Raw genomic sequence first — 22,022 nt, 5'->3', positions numbered from 1 at the left:
AGATTCCACTCCAGAGGGACCTAGAAGATCTATCCGGCTTGCTCCTCACGCATCATTTGCGTTGTTGTTTACAGCTGATTATATAGCGCATTCTGAGTCCCGTACATGGCAAGAGGCTCTTCATCACCCTCAATGGCAAGAGGCAATGAAGAAGGAGCTAGAGAGTATTAGCCGAAATGAGACTTGGACATTGGTGGATCGTCTGAGCCACAAGAAAGTCATCGAGACAAAATGGATTTTTAGGACCAAGCTAAAAGATGGGACTTTAGACAAGTACAAGGCTCCCCTTGTCGTGCAAGGGTTTCGATATAAGCGTGGCATTGATTATGAAGGGACCTTCGCCCCTACTACGCGGTTGACTTCCTTTCGATTACTACTCACGCTAGCCGCTCACCACGGTTGGCCAATACATTAGATGGATGTCAAGAGTACCTTCCTGAACGGTTTCTTGGAGGAAGAAGTCTATCGGGAGCAGCCACCAAGCTTTCCTTCAGGAAACTCTAGGGATAAGGTATTTCTACTTGCATAAAGCTTTTTATGGGCTGAAGCAAGCGCTGCAGTCTTGGTTCCATAGGATGGATGAGTTCTTGCAGACTCATGGATACCATTCTACCCCTTATGACCCAAACTTATATGTTCGATCTACTAAAGAGGGGGTTAGCTATATCCTGTATACATTGATGACTTACTCATCACAAGCTCACATTGTGCTGCCATAGCGGAAATCAAGGCTAAGATTAAAGCTACATTTGAGATGACAGACCTTGGTTTGTTGTCCTATTTCTTGGAGATGAAGGTAGTTCATTCTGGGGGCTGTATTTTTATGTCACAACAAAAGTACACACTTTAGCTCGTGGAACAGTACACTCCTCGGATCAGACACGGCCAATGGCCACGCCTCTAGATCCTACTATCCACTTGTCGAAGGATACCCTAGGACAATCCTTCGATGAACATACCTATTGTTTTGTTGTAGGAAAACTTCTTTGGTTAATTCACACTAGTCAAATTTAGCTTACTCAGTTAGCATACTCAGTCAGTATTTCGCAGTACCTAGGATGTCACATTGGATTGCATGTCTTCATGTGTTGCGTTATTTGAGATGTACTTATTCTTATGGCTTGCCATATAGTTCTAGTTTATGTTTGCAGGGGTAAACTAATTCTAATTGAGCAGGAGATCCTCACACCCAACGTTCCCATGGCGGCTACCTCTTTACCTTGGGCATGACTCCCATTTCTTGGCCCAGTCGTAAGCAGGGGACAGTGGCAGCTTCCACAGCCAAGGCAGAGTACCGGGCTCTCTTTGATGGCACCACCGAGGCCATCTATCTGAGGAGTTTACTGGCAGCGCTTCACTTTCCATGTGACTCTCCCACAGTTATCTACTACGATAACCAGAGTGCCATTGCCCTTGCAGGCAAACCGATCATCAAACCACAGACCCGGCATGTGGGAGTCCACTTTTGTTGGAAATAAAGCGCCATCGTGCCTTTTATATGTGCACACGTGTGAACACATCCTTAGAATATTTGTACTTTCATATATATATATATATATATATATATATATATATATATATATATATATATATATATATATATATATATATAAAACCTAAAGAGGTACACTAGTCGTTGTACCCAATATCAAAGGTATCGTGCTCACTCTCTTTTCGACTACTCTCTACTCTGGGTGTTACCTGTCGCGTTCACTCTTAGCTTGGCGTCAAGCTCCATCAAACTGGTATCAGAGCACATAGGTTGTGCACGTTTCCTGAAGCCAGTGACAGTTGTCAGGCCATTTGACAAGTAAGTAAGAGCTTCAAGTACCAGTCTCAGCACGCACGACCTGCACTCGACCTGCGCAAACGTAACTAGGCTCGCGTGCAAACAGGACCAGACGAAAAGGGTTGCAAGTAACGGTTGTCACTAGTTGTCACTTGCAACCCTTTTCGTAAAGCCAATGACGGTTGTCAGACCATTTGACAGGCGATAGGTTGGAGTGACCAGCCTCAGCACGCATGACCTGCACTCGACCTGCGCAAACGTAACTAGGCTCGCGTGCAAACAGGACCAGACGAAAAACGGCTGCAAGTGCTAGACGAAACATGATGTATTTGTCCTTGGAACAGCTATAATCAGTTGAGTGTTGTAGCATAAGGTTTAGTGCTTCTGAAAATTTATCTACACATCTGACATTTCTACTTTTACGTGGTTATTTATTGCTGGTTGGTACTTGTTTATACCTTGGTCACTTGTGTGATAGTTTGGGCCTGCATTTGCTGAATTTTTTTGTCACATTTGGGCTGAAAATCATGGCTGGCAGTAGTGACAGCAGTCATCTCATGCACATTAAGAAGCTTGAAGGAGCACATAACTTTGCAATCTGGCAAAAATAGTGCTATAATATCCTGTTGCAGAAGAAGCAAGCAAAGCAAATTAAGAACAAAGGGGCAAAGCCCGCAAACATTGAATGGGAAGACTGGGATGAGTTAAATGAGCTTGCATGCTCAACCATTGAGCTATCGATTTCTGATGCCTTGTTGTTTAACATTGAAGGTTTGGATTCTGCCTATGCTATTTGGACTCGACTGGAAGAGCTGTATGCCCAAAAGAGTGCCGCAAGCAAAGTTTATTGGCTAAAAAGGCTTATGGATTTGTGTATGAAAGAGGGTACAGCAATGTCTACTCACTTGAGTGAGTTTAACTCCATTTTCAGCCAGCTGGTTGCCTTGAAATTTTTGATTGATGAAGAATTTAAGGCTACGTTCTTGCTTTGCGCTCTGCTAGAGAGCTGGGATACATTCAGGACTGCTATGAGCAATTCTAATGCGATCCTTTTGTATGTTGATGTAGAGAGTCCTCTACTCATGGAAGAAACGAATCGGTAGAACAACGCATCCAGTAAGTCTTCCAATGCTTTGCATACTAAGGGCAGATCACAGCAGAAAGGTAAATCTGATAGCAAGGGACATAACAAATCACGTGGTAAGGATGTTGAATGCCATCATTGTGGCAAGAAGGGTCACTTTAAACCTGACTGCTACAAATGGAAGAAAGAGAAAGGAAAGGGCAAGAAGACAAATGATAGCAAGGAAGAGAAGAAAGAGAGTCAGTCTAAGAAGAGCAGTGTTAAAATTGAAGAGGTGAATGTAGTCACTCATGGCAGTGACAGTGGGAATGACGTACTTTTTGTCTCTTCACACTTTAGTACACATGCTTTACTTGCAAATATGAATGATGACATGCATACTTGGATTCTAGATTTAAGTGTTTCTTTTCATGTCACCCCTCATCATGAATGGTTTTCTGACTATACAAGGGATCGACATGGTGTTGTCCATCTTGGAAACAACTATACATGTGACATTGCAGGTATTGGCAATATGCAATTGCAGTTTCAGCATGGTTCTGTCTTCACACTTCAGCATGTATAGCATGTATCTCAACTCAAGAAGAGCTTAATTAGCACAGGGCATCTAGATAAGATGGATTTCATACCACCTTTGGTGATGGGAAATTGAAGATCTATAAGGGATCTAGAGTGATTGCCAAAGGTTGTAAAAGTGATATCTTGTATCCTCTCCATGTATCTAGTATGCGTGACCATGTTGCCGTGACCGAGCAGCCAAGTGTTTCTTTGTGGCATGGCCGGTTGGGACACATGAGTCAAACTAGAATGAAAGTGCTTTCTCGTTTGGGTTACTTGCCTTGTCTTCGTTATGCTGATTTTGAGCACTGTGATCATTGTGTTTATGGTAAACATACACAAACATCTCATAAGAAGTCTCTTTCGCTAAAATCTTCTCCTCTAGAGTTAGTACATTCCGATGTATATCAAATGCTAGGGTTATCTTTAGGGGGAAGAACATGTATGGATTTACCCTATTCATAGCAAGAACGAAATGCTTAACAAGTTTCAAACATTCTTGGCATTGATTGAGAATCAGACTGATAAAACACTTAAGTGTCTTTGCTCTGACAATGGTGGGGAATATGTGTCCAAGGCCTTTCAGGCATTTTGTGACACCAAAGGGATAAAGAGAGAGCTCATTGCCCCTCATAATCCACCCCAAAATGGAGTTGCAAAGAGTATGAATCGGACCATACCGGATAAGGTCCATACAATATTGTCTCATGCTGCATTACCCCATGGTTTTTGGGTAGAGGCTGTTATGATAGCCGTATACTTGATTAATCGGTCACCAAACAGATCTTTGGGAGAGTGAGTTCCCCAAGAAGCATGGTCGAGCACCTTCGTATGCACACTTGAAGTGTTTGGCTGCAAGGAAATTGTGCACATTCGTAAAGAAGAACGCTGCAAACTTGAGCCAAAGTCCTGTAAATGTATTTTCCTAGGATATGGTGATGAAGGTGAAATGGGATATAAATTATGGGATCCCGACAAAAGAAAAGTAGTACGCAGCAATGATATTATCTTCCGGGAAGATCACATCCACAAACAGCCCGAAAGAACAAAGGAAGTCCGTACAGTTGTATTCCGGGAAGAAATACCTTTTGGACAGCAAAATGTACCCGCTGTACAGCAACAAATACTTGCTGTAAATGAACCTGCAAATGCAAATAATAATGCTGGCAATGATCAGCCAACCATTGCCTATAATGATGAGCCACTAAATGTGCAAGAACAGCCAGGACAGCAAGCTGTTAATGGTGATTTGTAGGCTGAAATGCCAGGACAGCAAGCTGAAAATGGAAATTTGCAGACTCTAACAGCCAACAAACAATGATCATTGGATTAGGAGATCGTCTAGGGCTACTAGACAACCTGATAGATTCATTCCTAGTGCAAACAATGTGGCTGATTATGTCATGTTGACAGACTGTGGTGAACCATCTTGCTTCCAAGAAGCAATGGACAAACACAACAACAAGAAATGGTATAAAGCCATGTTGTCAGAGATGGAATCTCTTGATAAAAATGGCACTTGGGACTTGGTGCAGTTGCCTATAAGGGCAGAAAACCCTTCCATGCAAATGGGTTTACAAGATGAAGGTCACTTCTAGTTCCTCACCAAAGTACAAAGCAAGATTGGTTGCAAAAGGGTACAAGCAAGAACATGGAGTTGACTTTGATGAGATCTTCTCTCCTATAGTCAAGATGACTACATTGAGAACCATTTTGGGCTTAGTTGCAGCTGAAGATATGGAGCTCATACAGATGGATGTAAAGACTCCATTTTTACATGGTGATCTGCATGAAGACATATATATGCAGCAGCCTGAAGGGTTTATGGCAAAAGGGAAAGAGAAGATGGTAAGTAAACTTAAAAGGAGTTTATATGGGCTGAAACAAGCACCAAGAGAACGGTATCATAAGTTTGATACATTTATGCAGTCTCAAGGTTTTCATAGAAGTCAAATGGATCAGTGCTTGTACACCAAGAAGGCAGCAGATGGCACCCTGATTATCTTGGTTCTGTATGTTAATGACATGCTGATTGCTGGCAAGGATACTCATGCCTTGGATTCACTCAAGCAAAGTCTTCATGGCAGCTTTCACATGAAAGATCTTGGTGATGCAAATCACATTCTTGGCATGCGAATACTCAGAGATAGATCAAAAAAATTACTCTATCTATCGCAGCAAGAGTATATCTCCAAGGTTTTGCAGCGTTTCAATATGGAAGGGGAAAAAACAATTGGGGTTCCATTGCCTCGATATGTGAAACTTAGTGCAGAGGATAGCCCTACATCTAATGATGAGAAGGCTAAAATGACCAAGATACCATATGCTTCAACTGTTGGCAGTTTGATGTATGCCATGGTTGCTACACGTCCTGACATTGCCTTTGCAGTGGGAGTGGTTAGCAAATGCATGGCAAACCCTAGTAAAAAGCATTGGGAAGCAATGAAAGGTATTATGAGATACCTCAAAGGCACAAAGGATTTGTGCATCTGCTTTGAAAAGCAAAAGGCATCTGCCATTGGCTTTACGGATGCAGACTATGCCGGTCATGCGGATTGCAGAAAGTCCACTTCTCGGTATGTGTTTACCTTCACAAGAGGAGCAGTCTCTTGGATCTCCAGGCTACAAAAGTGTGTTGAATTGTCTACTATAGAGGCAAAGTATATGGCTGCCACTGAGGCATGCAAGAAGACTTTATGGCTTTCACGTCTGATGGGAGAGCTTGGCATTACAGAGTGACCTATTATCCATTGTGATACTCAGAGTGCTATCATGCTAGCACGGAATCCCATCTTTCATGCAAAGGCGAAGCACATACAGGTGAAGTATCACTTCATTAGAATGCATACAGATGATAATCTTGCAGATCTTCTCACGAAGGGTCTTCCAACAGAGCGGTTTGCTCATTGCCGACAAATGATGGGAGTTGGATAGGTATATGTATTTCAGCTTTGTACATACCTAGACTTAGCTAATTCTTTTTTCCTCTTAAGGCACATTGCCTTTAGGTAGGAGGTTGTTGGGAATAAAGGGCCATCGTGCCTTCTATATAAGCATGGGTGTGAACACACCATTAGCAGATTCATACTTTCATATATATCTATCTGAAACCTAAAGAGGTATACTAGTCATTGTACCCAATATCAAAGGTGTCGTGCTCACTCTCCTTTCGACTGCTCTCTACTCTGTGTGTTATCCGTTGCGTTCACTCTCAGCCCAGCGTCAAGCTCCATCAACTTCCACTTTTCCAGAGAGCAGGTTGAGCTAGGCACTATTCGCCTAGAGTTTGTGCCATCATCAAATAATTTTGCAGATATCTTAACCAAAGCGGTCAATGGGCCGGTTCTTTAGTACCACCTACCCAGGATCAGCTTGGATACACCCTCCCCTACTTCTTCAACTTGACGGGGAGAGAGTGTTTCCCTCTTGCTTTCCCTTCCAGTTTGAGAGGGGGTGGCTTCTGCACTTGATAGTGACAGTGATGATACTTATAGTTTTTTTAGACATTACATTCTTTTATTCTTTTCTATTGTATTATGAACATTTGTAACTTCATCTGCACTGTCAAGATGACATGATTGTAAAAGGGTACTTGGACAAGTGAACAATTCCCCTGCGAGAGCATTGTCCCAATGGCACCGTTGCATAGCATATTGCATGAGTATGATATCTTGTATCTCCCTTTGCACTACCCTATGCATTGGCATTCTATTAATGTAAACATGCATCTGTGCGTATTTATCCCTTTTCGGTCGTTTGGAGTGGTCAACTCTAGGATCCACCATATTCGTGGCATTGCACATAGCAGTCTCCAAGGCAGTCTTTCCCAGCTTGCTTGCTCGCTTTGCTTGTCTTGCTTACTTGATATATTTGCTATACACACACCTTAGCCATTTTCTTCGTCATTGACACCCAATAATGGTAGAAATAGTATGCTTGTTTTGTGAAGGTCTTGGGTTTGACCATCCCTTATCACTCTCCCGTTTGGGACACGGATACTCAATAGCACGAAAATTGATTTGAAACCCTCACTTAATGCTTAATCTATCAAACCTAAAAAGCCCTCAAAAGAAAAACCAAAAAAATAAAAAATAAAAAATCCATAGCTGATTCCATCCGCCTTTGTAGGGCTTGGTAGGCGCCACTGAACAGCTAACATGCACCCTTTGTCCGATGCCCTATCCTCTCTGGGGTGATCACTTGGGCTCCCTTGGTAAGATAACCATCACCTTTGTAGTCTTAGTAGGCCACTGGACAGCCGACGCGCACCCTTTGTCCGATGCTCTTGCTACTTTGAGGTGGAGCACCTTGGGGTAAAAGATAAACCAAGAAAGGGCTTGGCTGGCCTCTATTCTCGTGGCACCATTTTTGGGCCTGAGAGAGGGTGTTGAGCTAAAAATGCATTGGCTTTACTTAAACAACCCCAAAACATGCTTAATTAATGAAGAAACCTTGTTTATTTAAAAGAAACGCGATCCTAGAGAGTTTTTGTGTCCCATAAGCACAAACCCACTTGGGAGGGACCAAACTTTCTATAAATACATATGCTGCCCTCCATTCAGCCCTTAATCTCGTTTTTGCAGATTTCAGGTGTTTCATGTTGCTGCCCACACCCTGTTCACGAAGGACATCTCAGCCGAAGCTGTCCGTTGCTGTCTCCATCACTTGGCGTCTGATTTCCAGCCCTCTTTATGCCGTTTGGAGCTGATTCCAGCCACGCAACTGTTATTCCTGGGCAGACCTGATACTGTACAGCCTGCCACATCATCACAGCCCTGCGTTTGCTTCTACAAGCTGTCACCCAGCTGCCGCGGGTGTCGACTGGCAAATTTCTCCTCCAACAGTTGCCAACTGCCCCAAGCTGTCAACAAGTTGTTCTGCTTGCACTTGGCAGTTTTCTCTCTCCTACAAGCTATCTTGCCTACGTTTTTAGTCTTTCTCTCTCTTGCAAACTATCCTCCCTGCGTTTTTAGTATTTCTCTCTCCTCATTGCTATTTGTATCAAATCCAGATTCTCACTACTGCATTTGCTGGTGTTCGACATCCGAAGACTGCCTTGCTGTGATTCCGGAAACATTCAGAGTACGACACACTCTCCAGCTCATTACCCCTACCTTGATCCTTGAGATACAAGAGTTCGAGGTGCAGTATTCATTCACTGCATAGTGTGTTTGCTGCATGAGCATCATATATTCAATAGTCATATCACTTCATTCATTCACTGTGTTCATCGTCTCTGAGTTACCCTAACCCTAACTGTGTTATTTTATTAGTCTATGCTTTGTCATACGGTTTCTATTTATGTTTCTGTGTTAGGGTATTTCTTTACACTTTGGGCAAACAATGAATCATTCATCGAATTATTAGCAAAGCCAAGGCTAAAGAATGATGGAACAAATGGATATCCATGCAAGCACAAGTTGGCTCTAGATTAATGGATGCAAGTAAAGCATGATTTTGACTCCTGCAGTTATAGTTTTGTTGTGCGAACATTAATCTAAACAGGATAGATGCTTGATTGGCTCATGTTGACTAGTTATATTGCAAAATTTCAAAAGATTTCCCTCCTGATTGAGCTTTGTTGGAATATACTTACAGAACCAGTAGAAGTCAGGGTAAAATTAGCAACAGCCTCCGCTGCAGCACTTGCCACACTAGCATCCCTGCATTGTCTTGCAATTATTACTAGCAGCAAACATTAATGCTAACAGGAAAAAAAAAAAAAGCCTTTCTTCCTAAGGGAGTATCATACAACACACAGATATAATAAAGTTATTTTCCTTCTACATGCCAAGAAGGTAAAGCAACCATAACCCTCCACATGCTTTGAAGAAAACACTCAGCACTATCAACTCTATGAAGCTTATCTCCGCATAGAAACAGTTTGAGACCCACAATAGAGCACTTCAATAGAATACACAGAAAGGCCTACAAATACAATGGTTAGAATGCATATTTACTAAGTGGAAACTACCTAACAGTTTAAAAGATGCTATAGATTACCTCTTCCCCTGTTGATCTACAACACACCCTCGCACGTTCACAAAACCCTCTTGTCTTTAGTCTTATTCAGCACAGAACAAAAGAGGCAAGCATGCAAACTTGGCTTATAACCAAATAGTATACTTCAAACAAAGGGGTTGGAAAAATTTGCACTTTGGAAAACAACAGAAGATTCCTTAGGAAGTATGCAGTCAACCAAGGATGAAGTGACAGCCCAGACTTCAGTTGTTGATTAAGGGTCAACAGAAAGCGCTAAACAACCAAGTCGGAAAGGCAGCAGTCGCTTCACAACTAGAATGAACAGCTTCACCTTGAAAAGCTCCTTTTTGAGACTCAAATGAAGAGTAACCGAGCATGAATACTTCATAATAGGCTGAAAGCAGCTCAACTTTCTGTGGGTCCAATGCTTTCGCTTTATTGACAGCATTTATGACAAGTAGCAAGATTCACTATTTGGCTAAATGTTTGCAATTATCTCAATACAAGAAGAACCTAGACAGGCTACAAAAGACACATGTAAAAAGAGCTGGCAGAGGCACATCCTTTCTGCCATGTCAACAGGTAACACATCTACATGTATGTCCCATGTTCCATTGGTTTGCCTTGGTATCATGTTCACCTGATAGTCCTAAATGACACCAAATGTCTAATCTCTATGCATTTAATGAACACTGCTTGAGTTTCCATTTGGACCTGTTGAATGGAAGCTCTACATCCATCCGACCTGGTTCTTGATCCAATATGGAAATGGGTATAATTGTCATACCATTCTTGACATGTATTAGAATCACAGAGTCGTGGGGAAGCTGGAGCATTATAGGAGAGACTTTAACCGACACAAGTATCTGGAGCTATGAGGCTTTAGTGGCGGCTAATATCATACTATCTGGTTTATTATTTCTAGTTTCCATCTATTTAATGATGATCATACAGGAAAGCCCTACTTACCCAAAATATTTAGTACTCATGTCTTCTTTTCAAGAGTGCTTTTTGTTGCTCCTGGAGCATCTCAGGCAACTCATCTATTTGGTCCCAGCATGTTTATCAGATCCCTACAGATCAGTAGGAAAGGTACAATCTATAGACCCAACTTGCAGTTCACATGATAGCACACCTCCAAGGACCTTTTACAAGATATCCATAGATGGCATCATCAAGAGCAGCATACATCACCATTCTCTCCATCCAAGATAAGTTACATTCAAAATGTTAGCACACGTGTCCACAATCACACCACTTTATTGGCTGACAGTGATGATTACGGATTAACTTTTGTAACTACTGCTTTTAAACTCCAACCCTCTACAAACAAGGTGGAACCCACTGTGAGTCACCTAGCAACTTTTCATCCACCTCTCCAGAAGTTAAATAGGAGTTAGCTTACTAACTACAAGTTAGAGTTTCTCTCTTCTAGCAGTTTCTATGGGAACTGATTTACATGTCTTTCTGTTTATTCCAGGCTCTCATTACTTTCCTGTACCCACATTAAAGTACATTCTAGAAAGGATCAAAATTGGCAAGGTCCAATTCTAGGACAGGTTTCAAGGGCATTGTCAAGGTAAAGGCTTTAAGATTGACAAACAATTTTGCAAACTAGCATGCTCATTATGAGTTTGCAATTATGTCTTCTGTTGCTCAAAAATGCACCAGTAACCTTTAATTAGCTGATAGTTAAGAGTATTGCAGGATGTGCTGAATAAGTCCTTTTCATCCTTTTGGGTGACAGACTACACATTGAAGAGCAGCACGAGAACAATGTGCAACAAGAAGACCATCATCGATCTCCCTGATGAGCTTAATTTATTTTACATTGTTAGTGCAGAGAATGTCATATTGGACAGAAGCTTTAAAACAAGCCGCAGACTTATAAGACTTTTTTTTTTTTTTTCGCAAATAAAGTGTGGCTAATTATATTACTTCAGAAAAAACCTGAATACAAAGAAGTGTTCATGCTCAACAGACTAGCTGGAGCTAATGATGAGTCATAGATATATCAAGTGTACAAGCCTGTCAAGGCGGTCCAGGGGGAATGGGGGTAAGAAGCCATGGAGGGCGGGTGTATCGCCATCTGGGGCTGCCTATCTGCATCATGAAGAACAAGTCCTGGCCGCCAAGTGAGAACGGAGCTGAGGGAATGGATGATGGAGGTCCAGAGCTCTGCCAAAGTCACTTCTATTGAAAGTCTCTCCCCGCCGAAAACCTCCTGACACCGCGCCTTCCAAATGTGCCATCCAATAAGACTCCTGTGATCTCCCATACCTCAAGGTAGTCTGATGTGGACTCCAGTACCTTGCGGATGGGTAGAGCCTCCAAGCCGAACACTGCGCACGACCCAACCTCAGTGATGAAGATCGTGTCCTACATCCCAGCCTCATACAAAAGGTGACGGCCCTAGTTGACTGCCTGCCAACAAAAAGCAACCCAAGAGATACATCCAAGGCTGGGTGCTATACGGCGGAGAATGCGGCATGCTCCTCACCACACGAGCTACACCGCCTCACACGACCTAAGGCAATGTTTTGGAGTTTCTAGAGACTGCTATGGGGAGTGTTTACAATCTCCATACTTCTGCATCTCGGCTAACCAGCTCCCCACTGCCAAGCCTCCATGTGCCAATAGCCATAAGAAATACGATACCCTCCTCGGCCTCCAGCTGTCCCATAGACGGCACCAGAAATTCCGTAGAAAAGCATCCGTGATGATGTGCTCCGCCCAGTACCTGCTACACAAGGGCGCCCAATCCATGTCCTCCTACATCAGAACGTGTCTCCCGATCCTAGCTATGTACTCCAGGAACCTCGGTCACTTCTTGGCAACCGCAGTGGCCGGCCATAGCCGCTCTCCAAGGTCCCAGGTCCCACTCCAGCTCATCAAGTGGCCTGCTCTCCCATATCCAAAGGCGCCACTCCCGAAGCTCCTCCCAAAACACATAAGGGTCCAGACGCCGTGTCTTCCCTTGAAGGCCAACCACCCGAATCCTCCTCCACGGAAGGCCAATTATCCCCTCATCCTGCTGCCCTCTGTCAAGAACCAGACACCCCTCTTGTAAGATGAAGGTCTCCTGTGGGGCACCGCCCACTCTACTTGCCACCTATAGGGGGATACCTGTGGGCAAAAACCTAGCAGCCCATACCTCACCAGGCTCTACCAGCTCTCGTAACAAGAGATCAAGCCACTCCTGGGGTATCGCAACGTCAATCTCCCTCCTCCTCAACTCCGCTCCTCTCCGGCAACCTGATGCCCGCTACAACACCTCCTAGTCCGCCATCCTTTACACCTCCCACCAAGTCCTGATGGTACGAGCTGGGCCGGCCTCCCAACTAGCCCACTGGATGTGGAGCCGCTCGCCAATCTGTACCCCCTCCTAATCTCTGGTTTAGGGGTTCCATATCACCGACTGGCGGTCTATCTCCTCCTAGCAACCTGGGGGCCTCAGAATAAGGACACCTTACGGAGGCCCTGCCACACACGAAGTAGGCTGTGGAGGAAAGAAGATCTGGAGGGCATGATCTGGGCTGTCGTGAAGATCCATCTCAAGGATAGCCTCCAATCACCGCCAAGCCTCGGTCTGCACTCCTAGAGGCCCTCCTACAATAGGACCTTCCATGTCTACCCTCCTGGTGTGAGACCACGGACTATAAGCTTGCCCAGAAAGGCCAGACTCTAATACTCTGGGTCTATGATCCCAAGCCCTCCCTCTGACCGATGTTGGATGATGGTTGCCCACGCCACCTTGGCCCTAAAGTCCCTGGATCGGTCTGACCCCATCCAGAGAAAGTTCCGCACTAGGCGGTGAAGCTTAACTACACAGGACGAGGAGAAACACCAACACGAGGCGATGTACCAAGCCGTCGCTAGAAGGACCTAGTTGATCACCAGTGCTTGGCCCGCTAGGAAAAGGCGAGCAGTACTCCAATAGTTCAGCTTTCTCCGAATAGAGTAAAGGACTGGAAGAAACTGTTGCACAGGAGTGATGTTGAGTCCCACCTAGAACCCTTGGTAACAGACTGTCTACCCTCTGCACACCCATCTAAATCCAGGTCTGTAAGGAAACCAACCGACTTTCCCCAGTTGATTTTCGCTCCTGTTGCAATGCAAAACACCTCGAGAGCTAGTCTCACTCTCTCCAACATCAACTCATCGTTCTCTATGTAGAGTGTTGTGTCATCTGCATACTTTGAGTCTAACAGCTCCGTCTCTTCTCTCACCACAAGTCAGAGACCGTGTAACCCATTCACGCGTGACCTAAGGAAGTGGGGCATCGCCTCTGCAAAGAGTAGGAACAAATACGGGGCCAGAGAGCAGCCCTGCCAGACCGATCTCTTCAACCAAAACTCCTCCCCTCGCCTGCCACCTATAAGAACCTTGCTGGTAGCCGATTTGTAAAGTGCGAGGACCCTGCAGATCCTTGCCTGGGAGAATCTAACCTCACCATAGTACCCTCTAAAAAGTCCCAGTTCACCCTGTCATAGGCTTTCTCCAAGTCCAAGAGTAGTACCGCCAATCCCTGACCACTGTGCTGGACCCACTTTGTTGCCTCAAAGAAGGTCAAGACATTGTCTAGGATGCTCCTATCCTATACAAAACATGTCTGTGTGTCATGAATAATGTCTGGAAGCATAGGCCGGAGACGCCTATCAATCATCTTTGCCAGTGCTTTATAGGCCACTGATAACAAGGTAATCGGTCTCCACTAGGATAGCTCCAAACGGTCTCCCCCTTTGGGAAGGAGACTGATAAGACCTGCTGATAGACTCTCTGGCATCCATCCTGAGCTGAAAATCTCCTAGAAGGCCAGCAGTAGGGGTTCCTTTACCACATCGCCGTAGGTAGTGAAGAAGGCTTTAGAGAGGCCACCCTCTCCCGAGCATTTCTGCCCGTCCTGTGTATGAAATGCCTCCTCTAGTTCCTTCTCTATGAACGGGGCTAGGAGGGAACATCCCATCTCCTCTGTGACAAGGGACGGGATGTGATCCCAGACCTGCTATCTACATCAATGTTCTCAAGCTGAGGCTGTCTCCTGCTGGAAGAGACGTCCGTAGTAGTCGATGGCAATCTCCATCACCTCATCTAGGCTAGAGTGCATCCTCCCATACTGATCCCAAAGGCTGCGTATCTGCTCTCCTAAGGTGCGGGGCTAGTGCACCTGGAAAAACTCCTTGCGCATCATGTTCCCCTTCCGCACCCAGAAGGCTGCTAAGGTGCGGAATGAGAACTCCGAGTGCCTGTCCTCTAGGCCAGCGATGACTGCTCATACGCACACCTCCTGTGCGTCGAGGATGGGATCCCTTGGTGCCTCCTATAGTAATCTCTGTGCGGCTGCTAGGTCCCGCCAAGGTGCTTTCTCCTCCTCCCAGCTCTACTGCCTAGCCTATAGGGCTGCCTCCTAGCAGATATTGCTCGAATCGGCTAGGACCTCTGCACCCTCCTCTGCGATCCGATCCCTCTTGCCCCACTCCCTAGTCCAAATCTGCTCAATTTGACTCTTCACCTCCTCCCTCCTGTAGACCGAATCAGGGATCAAACACGATCATGTGTCTAGGACAAATGCTGGGGGGTCAAGTGTCAGGAGAACCAGGCAGTGATCGAACAAAGTGGTGCCAACCAACTGCCCTACCTGGCCTCCACGAGAGCATCCCCACTCTCCCACATAAAACCTATCTAGCCGCTCCAACAGGGCTCCTCCTAGCCGCCTATATCCCCAAGAGAAATCCAGCGACCCCTCCCTCTTGTGGAAAGCTGGGTCTCTCCAAGCATCGTGTGCTCCTACTGCCAATAGGAAGACATGCCTCCTGCTCCTTCCCAGCCATGCCCTCGTAGTTTCTGCCCCTACCTTGCTCGTCCTCTAAGGCTTCTAGGTTGTTGAAGTCTCCTCCAACAATCCAAGAGTCCATCTATGGGAGTCCTGCTGCGATCTCCACCCAGAACCTACTGCATGCCCTAGCCTCAGTAGAGACATAAACATTGAGGACTCCAAGGCACGAGTCCCCAATGTCCAATCTGATCCAGAGCACTCTTCCTGCCACAATTGTCCTGTGGTCCCGTACATAGGCGGTGAGGCTTGGGCCAATAGAGGTGCATACGCCTCCACTCCTGTCGTGGGCACTGATGGCGTGCTCCCAGTAAGTGTGTGAACTACCTGGGAGTAACTTCCCTACCCGCTCGGCCTGGGCGGGAGTGAGCTTGTGCTCTTGTAAAATTAGGATGTCAATCTGTCCGGCAAGGGCAGGCTGTAGCTTTTGCCAAAATCAACTTCTTGGAACCACGTGCTCCACCGTAGTGGAGACTATTCGCATTCCAAGATGCAAGATGTATACTCATGGGGAAACCTACGATTGACCAAACAAACATCTATTCGGTGTGGAAGCTGATTACGAAAAAGAAGAGCTATGGAGCATGTGAGTTCGCTTTGCAATAGGCTTGGACGGTGAACTCCATTCCCCCATGGCGGACCACGGGGGTGATAGACGCACCTAGTGGTACCACTAGGGCATCTATCAACCAGGCTGAAAGGCGAGACTCTGTACACTGATAGAACCGGGCCGCCTGTGCCAGAGGCCACTCGATCCCATCCATCGGAGCTCTCCACTACGGAGGAGCTCGAAAGATAATGCTCCAATGTGGGACCTCAGTCCCAACCCACCAGTTAATGTCCATCATGCATCCTGGCCACTGCTAGGAAAAAAGTGTGAGTCCTCCTTCTCCCATCCACTGGGAGATGTGGTCTGCCACCTGGCTCTTCACCTCCTCCTCTATCTATGTCATTGTCCAGTCTCTTGTATGAGTGGTCTAAAGGAAGAAAGCATAGTTTGGTCCATCCAGTGGTGCTAGTAGATGGACCTTGCCGCTCCTCAACTTGCGTACCACGAAGATTCCCACCTCTAGAGGTAGTGGGAACTCTCCGCGCTCTGCAACTCTCAGGTAAGACTATCGCCCACTACGAAAGAACTCCTGTGGTAACAGTTGCGCCTATCTTGGGAAAGTGTGTCGCGCGGCCTTGCCGGATGAGCTGGTAGTTGTATGGGGAGGGCTAGGCTGATGATGAGAGGAGGATGTAAGCATGTGAGGCTCCTCACCTCCTGTGGTTGGGGGGGGGGGGGGGGGGGGGGGGTTTTGTTGATCGGCGGGGATGATGGTGGGAAGGGGGAGGATCGAGGGATGGTGGGGTGATCAAAGACTCAAGGCGGATGTGGGGGGGAAACCGGTGGCCCTAAAGGGCCGGCTATGGGCTAGGGTCGAGGGGGGAGCCAAGGGGAAGGGGGGGGGGGTGGTGAGGGGGATGTGGGCCCTCGGGTCAAGAGGTTTGTGACGCCTCCATGGGTGGTGGATGTGTAGGTCTATGGTCCTGTTAGGTGGGTTGAGGAGGGGGGACTGGGTGGTGTTCTGCTGGGGGGGCGACACTCGCCCTCCTGCTCCCTACTGCTATGGTTGTGGCTGTGTCTGCCAGGCTAACTCCAGCCCCCCCTGCCGTCTCCCTCACTGACGTCTCTGGACCCGTGTAAATCCATCCGCGTCCACCTGTGGGCCTATCGGCAAAGCTGCCTTGGCTCCGAAGCGTGTGCAATCTGCTGCCTGAAGGAGTGTCCAAAGTCATGGCAACGCAAGCATTGCCCTGGCTGCCCAGTCACAATAACCTGTTGCTTTGCCTGAAGGAGTGTCCTGCCTCAATCTCTAGAAACTGTGGTTCATTCTTTGTCTCTTTCACTGCCACCCGTACCTTTGGGACACCTGCGGCTCTCACTACGTCCGCGAAAGAAGCAGGAAGGAGTGTGCCGAAGAGTCATCCAAACTCTTCCACTAAATGGCAACACTCTATCACCAATCCAAGGAAGAGTAGGGTGACCAGGTATCTAAGGAAACTGTTGTGGAGCATGAATGCCTACACTATGAAGCCACTGTACCAAGGGACCATGTAGATAACCCCCTTCGTGGAAGCATAGGGTGAACTAGCTAGTAGCTCACTAGTTGCGTCTGTTGAGGTGAGTCGTACCATGAAGATCCCTCAATCCATGAGAACCGCCTCCACGATCTGCGTTGTGCTAATGCACAAAGTGGAATGAAGCCGGTCCCAAAGCTAGGCCTTGGATGGGGAATGTCCTACTACTTGACCAAAGATCATTGTTTCTTTTAGCTCCAGCTCTGTGGCACAAACGGCTATGAGCTGTTCCTCAGAGAGGATGATGCGCAAGGTGTTTGACTAGGGAGCACTAACAGAATGCACCGGCATCTGACCAGAGGTTTCCATTGCACGTCCCTGCTGAAAACCTATCAAACACTCTGTTATGATGCCGGAGGGGGGAGTGTTGCTGCAGATGGAGGGAGCAACAGGGGGGGATGCTGTTTTCCGAGTGGTGGAGGGGTGCTGGACTCCATGTATGGCTTGCTCCGTATGGGGACACGGATGGCCTACTGGGCAGGGCTGCCAGGCGCGGGAGGCTGGGACAGCATGGAGGGGCGATGTGATGGCGTGACAGGAGGGGGGAGAGGAGGTGCGATGGTGGGCAGCAGCCTGTTGGCAGGGAGCAGGGAACCTATTAGACTTACAAACATGAGTTGTTTCTTCTACACAACCCAGGCACAAGGTAAACTGGAAAGAACATAGAAGCGAGCTGACCTTGGTTGAGTGTCATTGGTCAAAAGCAAGTGACTGTAAAATAGGACACAATAAACAATCTTTGTTAGAGGATTTTATCCAGGTATAGAAAGTTGGTAGCGTATGGACAAGCAAATCAATCTGCATCCTCAGTCCCTACAAATATCAGTAATGTGCTAATGATGGCTTTGTGTTCTAGGAGGATGAAGCATTGGGACTAACATAAAGGAAGCACGCAATCACTGAAGCCTGGTATTCAGGAGTTAAAAGGGTTCACTCCCATCTGATTTTTAGGAAAATAATTGAATCAGTGTTATCTCTATGTAGGGCCACCTATTAGGTTGATCCATCTCAAACACTTATGTAAGCAGTTAAATGAAGCTTTCTTGTAGTTACTATGATGAATAGCTTGAGAGTTCATCTGCTAAAACTTTACAAAAGACATTTGCACGTACTCATCTGTGATTGCTTTGACAAGAGGAAGCACCAAGTTATTTGTCATAAGAGCACGAACTGCATCATTGCTTTTGCCTACATATTTGAGCAGCTTTGAAATCTGCGAAAAGAGTGGTTGTCGTTGTTTTAGAAATACGAGTTGTCTTGACCCATGTCTTAACCCCCAATAAACGAAACTGGGAGGAGGCAATCTAATGCATGGCTAACACACAAATTCTTTCATCTCACCTATTTAAATACTGTACCATCAAGATACCTACAGAGTTAATATATACTAAATGTTGCATGCCTACAAAGCAGGAAGTAGACAGATGTGAAAACACACGAGTTCAAAAGTTATTCCATTTTAATATATGCAGTTATTATACATGCATAATTACTATATAGCTGCAAAGCAGGAAATAGGAACATTTTAAAGACACAAATTCACATATGCTTGGACAAATACATTCCATCTTGATGATGTGAACATAACCAGATGTAATAATAATCTTCCAATCCAGCTACCAATCACCTTGTCATTTCAAGTGCACAAATACTTTGAATACTTCAGAGATACAACAGAATAAGGTAAAAGTGTGCAGAAACTGCGTAACGTACTGGTGCTAAAAATACGCCCCAGTAGCAAAACTGATAACACTCAACGAAAAACAGTTCCATATGTACCTCAATGAGAAGGGAAACTGGATAGAGGCAATGGACATATTCTGCTTGACAAGTATTTGTGATAATGTTGCTATAATTCATATGGTCAATATTAGACAAATGTCCAAAGGACCAAGGTTTTGGTTCTTGCAAACTTAGATAATCCAGCCTCGCTGTTTTAATGGTGTGAAGTTGCAGCTCCTTACAGGTTCTAATGGCAAAGCTTCACATCAACTTTATAGAATATACACCTTTAGCCCAGCCTCAATATCTTAGAAACCATGTGAACCTCAAGCATAATCAGCACTGGAACATGGCAGTCACTCTAACCAACCTAAAGTCGCGGATTGCATATCAAAAACCAGTGCATTGATGGATGATGTCAGTAACTCTCAACAATTTCACATAGGTTCGACAGGAATACTTCATTTCAGTAATTTTAAAACTTCTAATGCCTTTGAACTGCTTAGTTTTGGCAGAAGAATGCGGTACAACATTAGTAAATAAGAAAAGGTGAATCCATGCTTACGCCAGTACAAGTCATTCGTCTAATTGCAAGAGAACTTGCTTGTAGTCCAGCTGCAGCATAAGGCTGCAATACCAAACATAAGGGTTAGCAAGTTAAGATAGACACTCACGGTCAATGTAACAACAGTCTGTTTAATAATCTCAACACTTATTTCACTTTTATTAGAGGGTGAACACCAACATGTGCCAACAATATTTCTGCAATGGTGGATTTTTCTGCTTCAACCTTGAACCACCCTTTCTGAATGATGAATATTACATTGGCTAAAGTTACCAGTAAAAACAAGGATTTTGCTCTGGCTAAATATGTTTATAGGAACATGGGAAACAGCAACAGGATATTTACCAAAACTTGAAGAAGCGCATTTACTCCTACTGGATTACTAAAGAGCTTCTCCAAAACAAGAATTATCAAGTTCTCTAGCTCTCCACCTGTGTCCAGTGCACTGATGGGTGAAGTGCAGGAAAAAGTCAGTACATGAGAGATGATCAAGTAGAATGTTTATCAGTAATGCTAAAATTTTTCCATATTGTTGTAAATCATAACTTCTCTGCTCTTTCTTCTGTCTTAATGTATCTAGAAACATGTTAAATTCCATAATGACAAGGAGCTTTCACGGCAGCGGTTCCAAAGAAGTGAGATTTCCACAACTCTAATCTTAATATAGATTTCAATCCATATAGCCATGAGAGTTGTTTGCCAAGAGGTTACAAATAGGAGGTAACAAATGCTCTTTTAACAGATAGCAAAAGAATAATGAAGTTTGAAATTGGAAGAAGACCCTCTCACAGTACACACAGATGTAATTACGTATGTGCAGAAACAGTTCACAGCACTGAATGAGTAATACTTTACCGCGCTTGGACTTGAGGCCCATAGGTAACACATCCTCGTTGCAGATTGGTGGTACGGACACAAACCCTTACAACATGAACATGGTCCATTATGCTGCTTGTCCTAGGCTTGGGTCAGCCTATTTGGCTCCATGATTGGGAGGCAAATCTGATGTCAATGTCTCTATGTTTGATTTCTGCATGAGCCTTGTCATGTGCCTGATCTGCAGGTTGGATCTAGGTGGGCATTTCATGGGTAATGGAAAACCTTTAAGCATGCCAACTGGGTATATAGGCAGTTATCACATCTTCTATGATTTGAAACTTTTTAATGAAGGAAGAAAGAGGAGAACAGAGTATACTACATAGGTAGTTGCCATAGCTGACATGTCACTCAAATTGCCACGCTGCCTGAGTCAGCAAACTGCAAAGGTGTCAGGATTGGCACGAAGCCCAAGGCTGCAAGCATGCAGCTTGAAGTAGGCTTGGGTCAGCCTATTTGGCTCCATGATTGGGAAGCAAATCTGGTGTCAATGTCTCTATGTTTGATTTCTGCATGAGCCTTGTCATGTGCCCGATCTGCAGGTTGGATCTAGGTGGGCATTTCATGGGTAATGGAAAACCTTTACGCATGCCAACCAAGTGCAGGTATATAGGCAGTTATCACATCTTCTATGATTTGAAACTTTTTAATGAAGGAAGAAAGAGGAGAACAGAGTATACTACATAGGTAGTTGCCATAGCTGACATGTCACTCAAATTGCCACGCTGCCTGAGTCAGCAAACTGCAAAGGTGTCAGGATTGCGCGAAGCCCAAGGCTGCAAGTGTGCAGTTTGAAGTAGTTGGCTTGCACACATCCGAGTCGAGAAGGTGTAGCACTGCTATGCAACCAAGGCAATGGGACAGCTATTCAGAGACCTAGAAATTGCCACAAATTTTTCAGTTTGTTTTGGCCTTTTTTTCTGGCTCTAAAAACATTCCAAATTGAAGGGGGTGTGCGCAGCAAGAGTGCAGTGTGTGCAGCAGTAGAGAGTGCAGAGCGAGAGCAAAAACGTGAGTAGGGTGTGTACCAATGTGGTACGCACAAAGAAGAAATGAATGTGTTTATACTTAGGGTGCAATACACTTACACCTATAAGGGTGCGTTCACATGTGCAAGTTAATATATACACGGGAAGCGTAATGAAGGGCCTTTACACCCAACTACCTCTCACTTAAACGTCCAGAGTGAACCTTTAACCAATTCTCACCAATCAAATGCAATGCTCATGTTGAGCCTTTGCAAGGCTTTTAGTAATAACATCTGCAAGGTTATCTTGTGTTTTTATCTTAGTCAATGTGACTAGATCATCATCCAAAACCTGTTTGATAAAGTGGTACCACACATTAATATGTTTGGTATGTGCATGAAACATGGCCTTCTTAGCCAAGCATGTAGCACTCTGGCTACATCCAAGTACAAGTGTTTTGGTGGGCAATCCTAAATGCTTGACCAAACGGCCAAGCCAAATAGCTTCTTTTGAAGCATCAG

The 22,022-nt window shown here is 45.2% G+C and overlaps 1 protein-coding gene across 1 annotated transcript in view; it reads right to left on the bottom strand.

Annotated features, from left to right (window-relative positions):
* Positions 1-22,022, bottom strand: part of LOC148038214 (ARM repeat superfamily protein) — a 125,678-nt gene that overhangs the window by 88,380 nt on the left and 15,276 nt on the right. Inside the window, exons 3-6 of the mRNA XM_087670041.1 lie at positions 20,003-20,102; positions 19,658-19,720; positions 18,483-18,583; positions 9,028-9,094 (exon numbers count right to left, since the gene is read on the bottom strand). Of these exons, the coding sequence (XP_087526167.1) occupies positions 9,028-9,094; positions 18,483-18,583; positions 19,658-19,720; positions 20,003-20,102 (331 nt within the window). The remainder of the gene's footprint in view (positions 1-9,027; positions 9,095-18,482; positions 18,584-19,657; positions 19,721-20,002; positions 20,103-22,022) is intronic.

The sequence above is a fragment of the Lygodium microphyllum genome, chromosome 3 (assembly GCF_053477565.2).
Source record: "Lygodium microphyllum isolate KBCC chromosome 3, Lygodium_microphyllum_v1.1.10, whole genome shotgun sequence".
Classification (NCBI taxonomy): Eukaryota; Viridiplantae; Streptophyta; class Polypodiopsida; order Schizaeales; family Lygodiaceae; genus Lygodium; species Lygodium microphyllum.
Note: the sequence above shows the minus strand (reverse complement) of the source record. Positions and strands in the feature narration are given on the sequence as shown.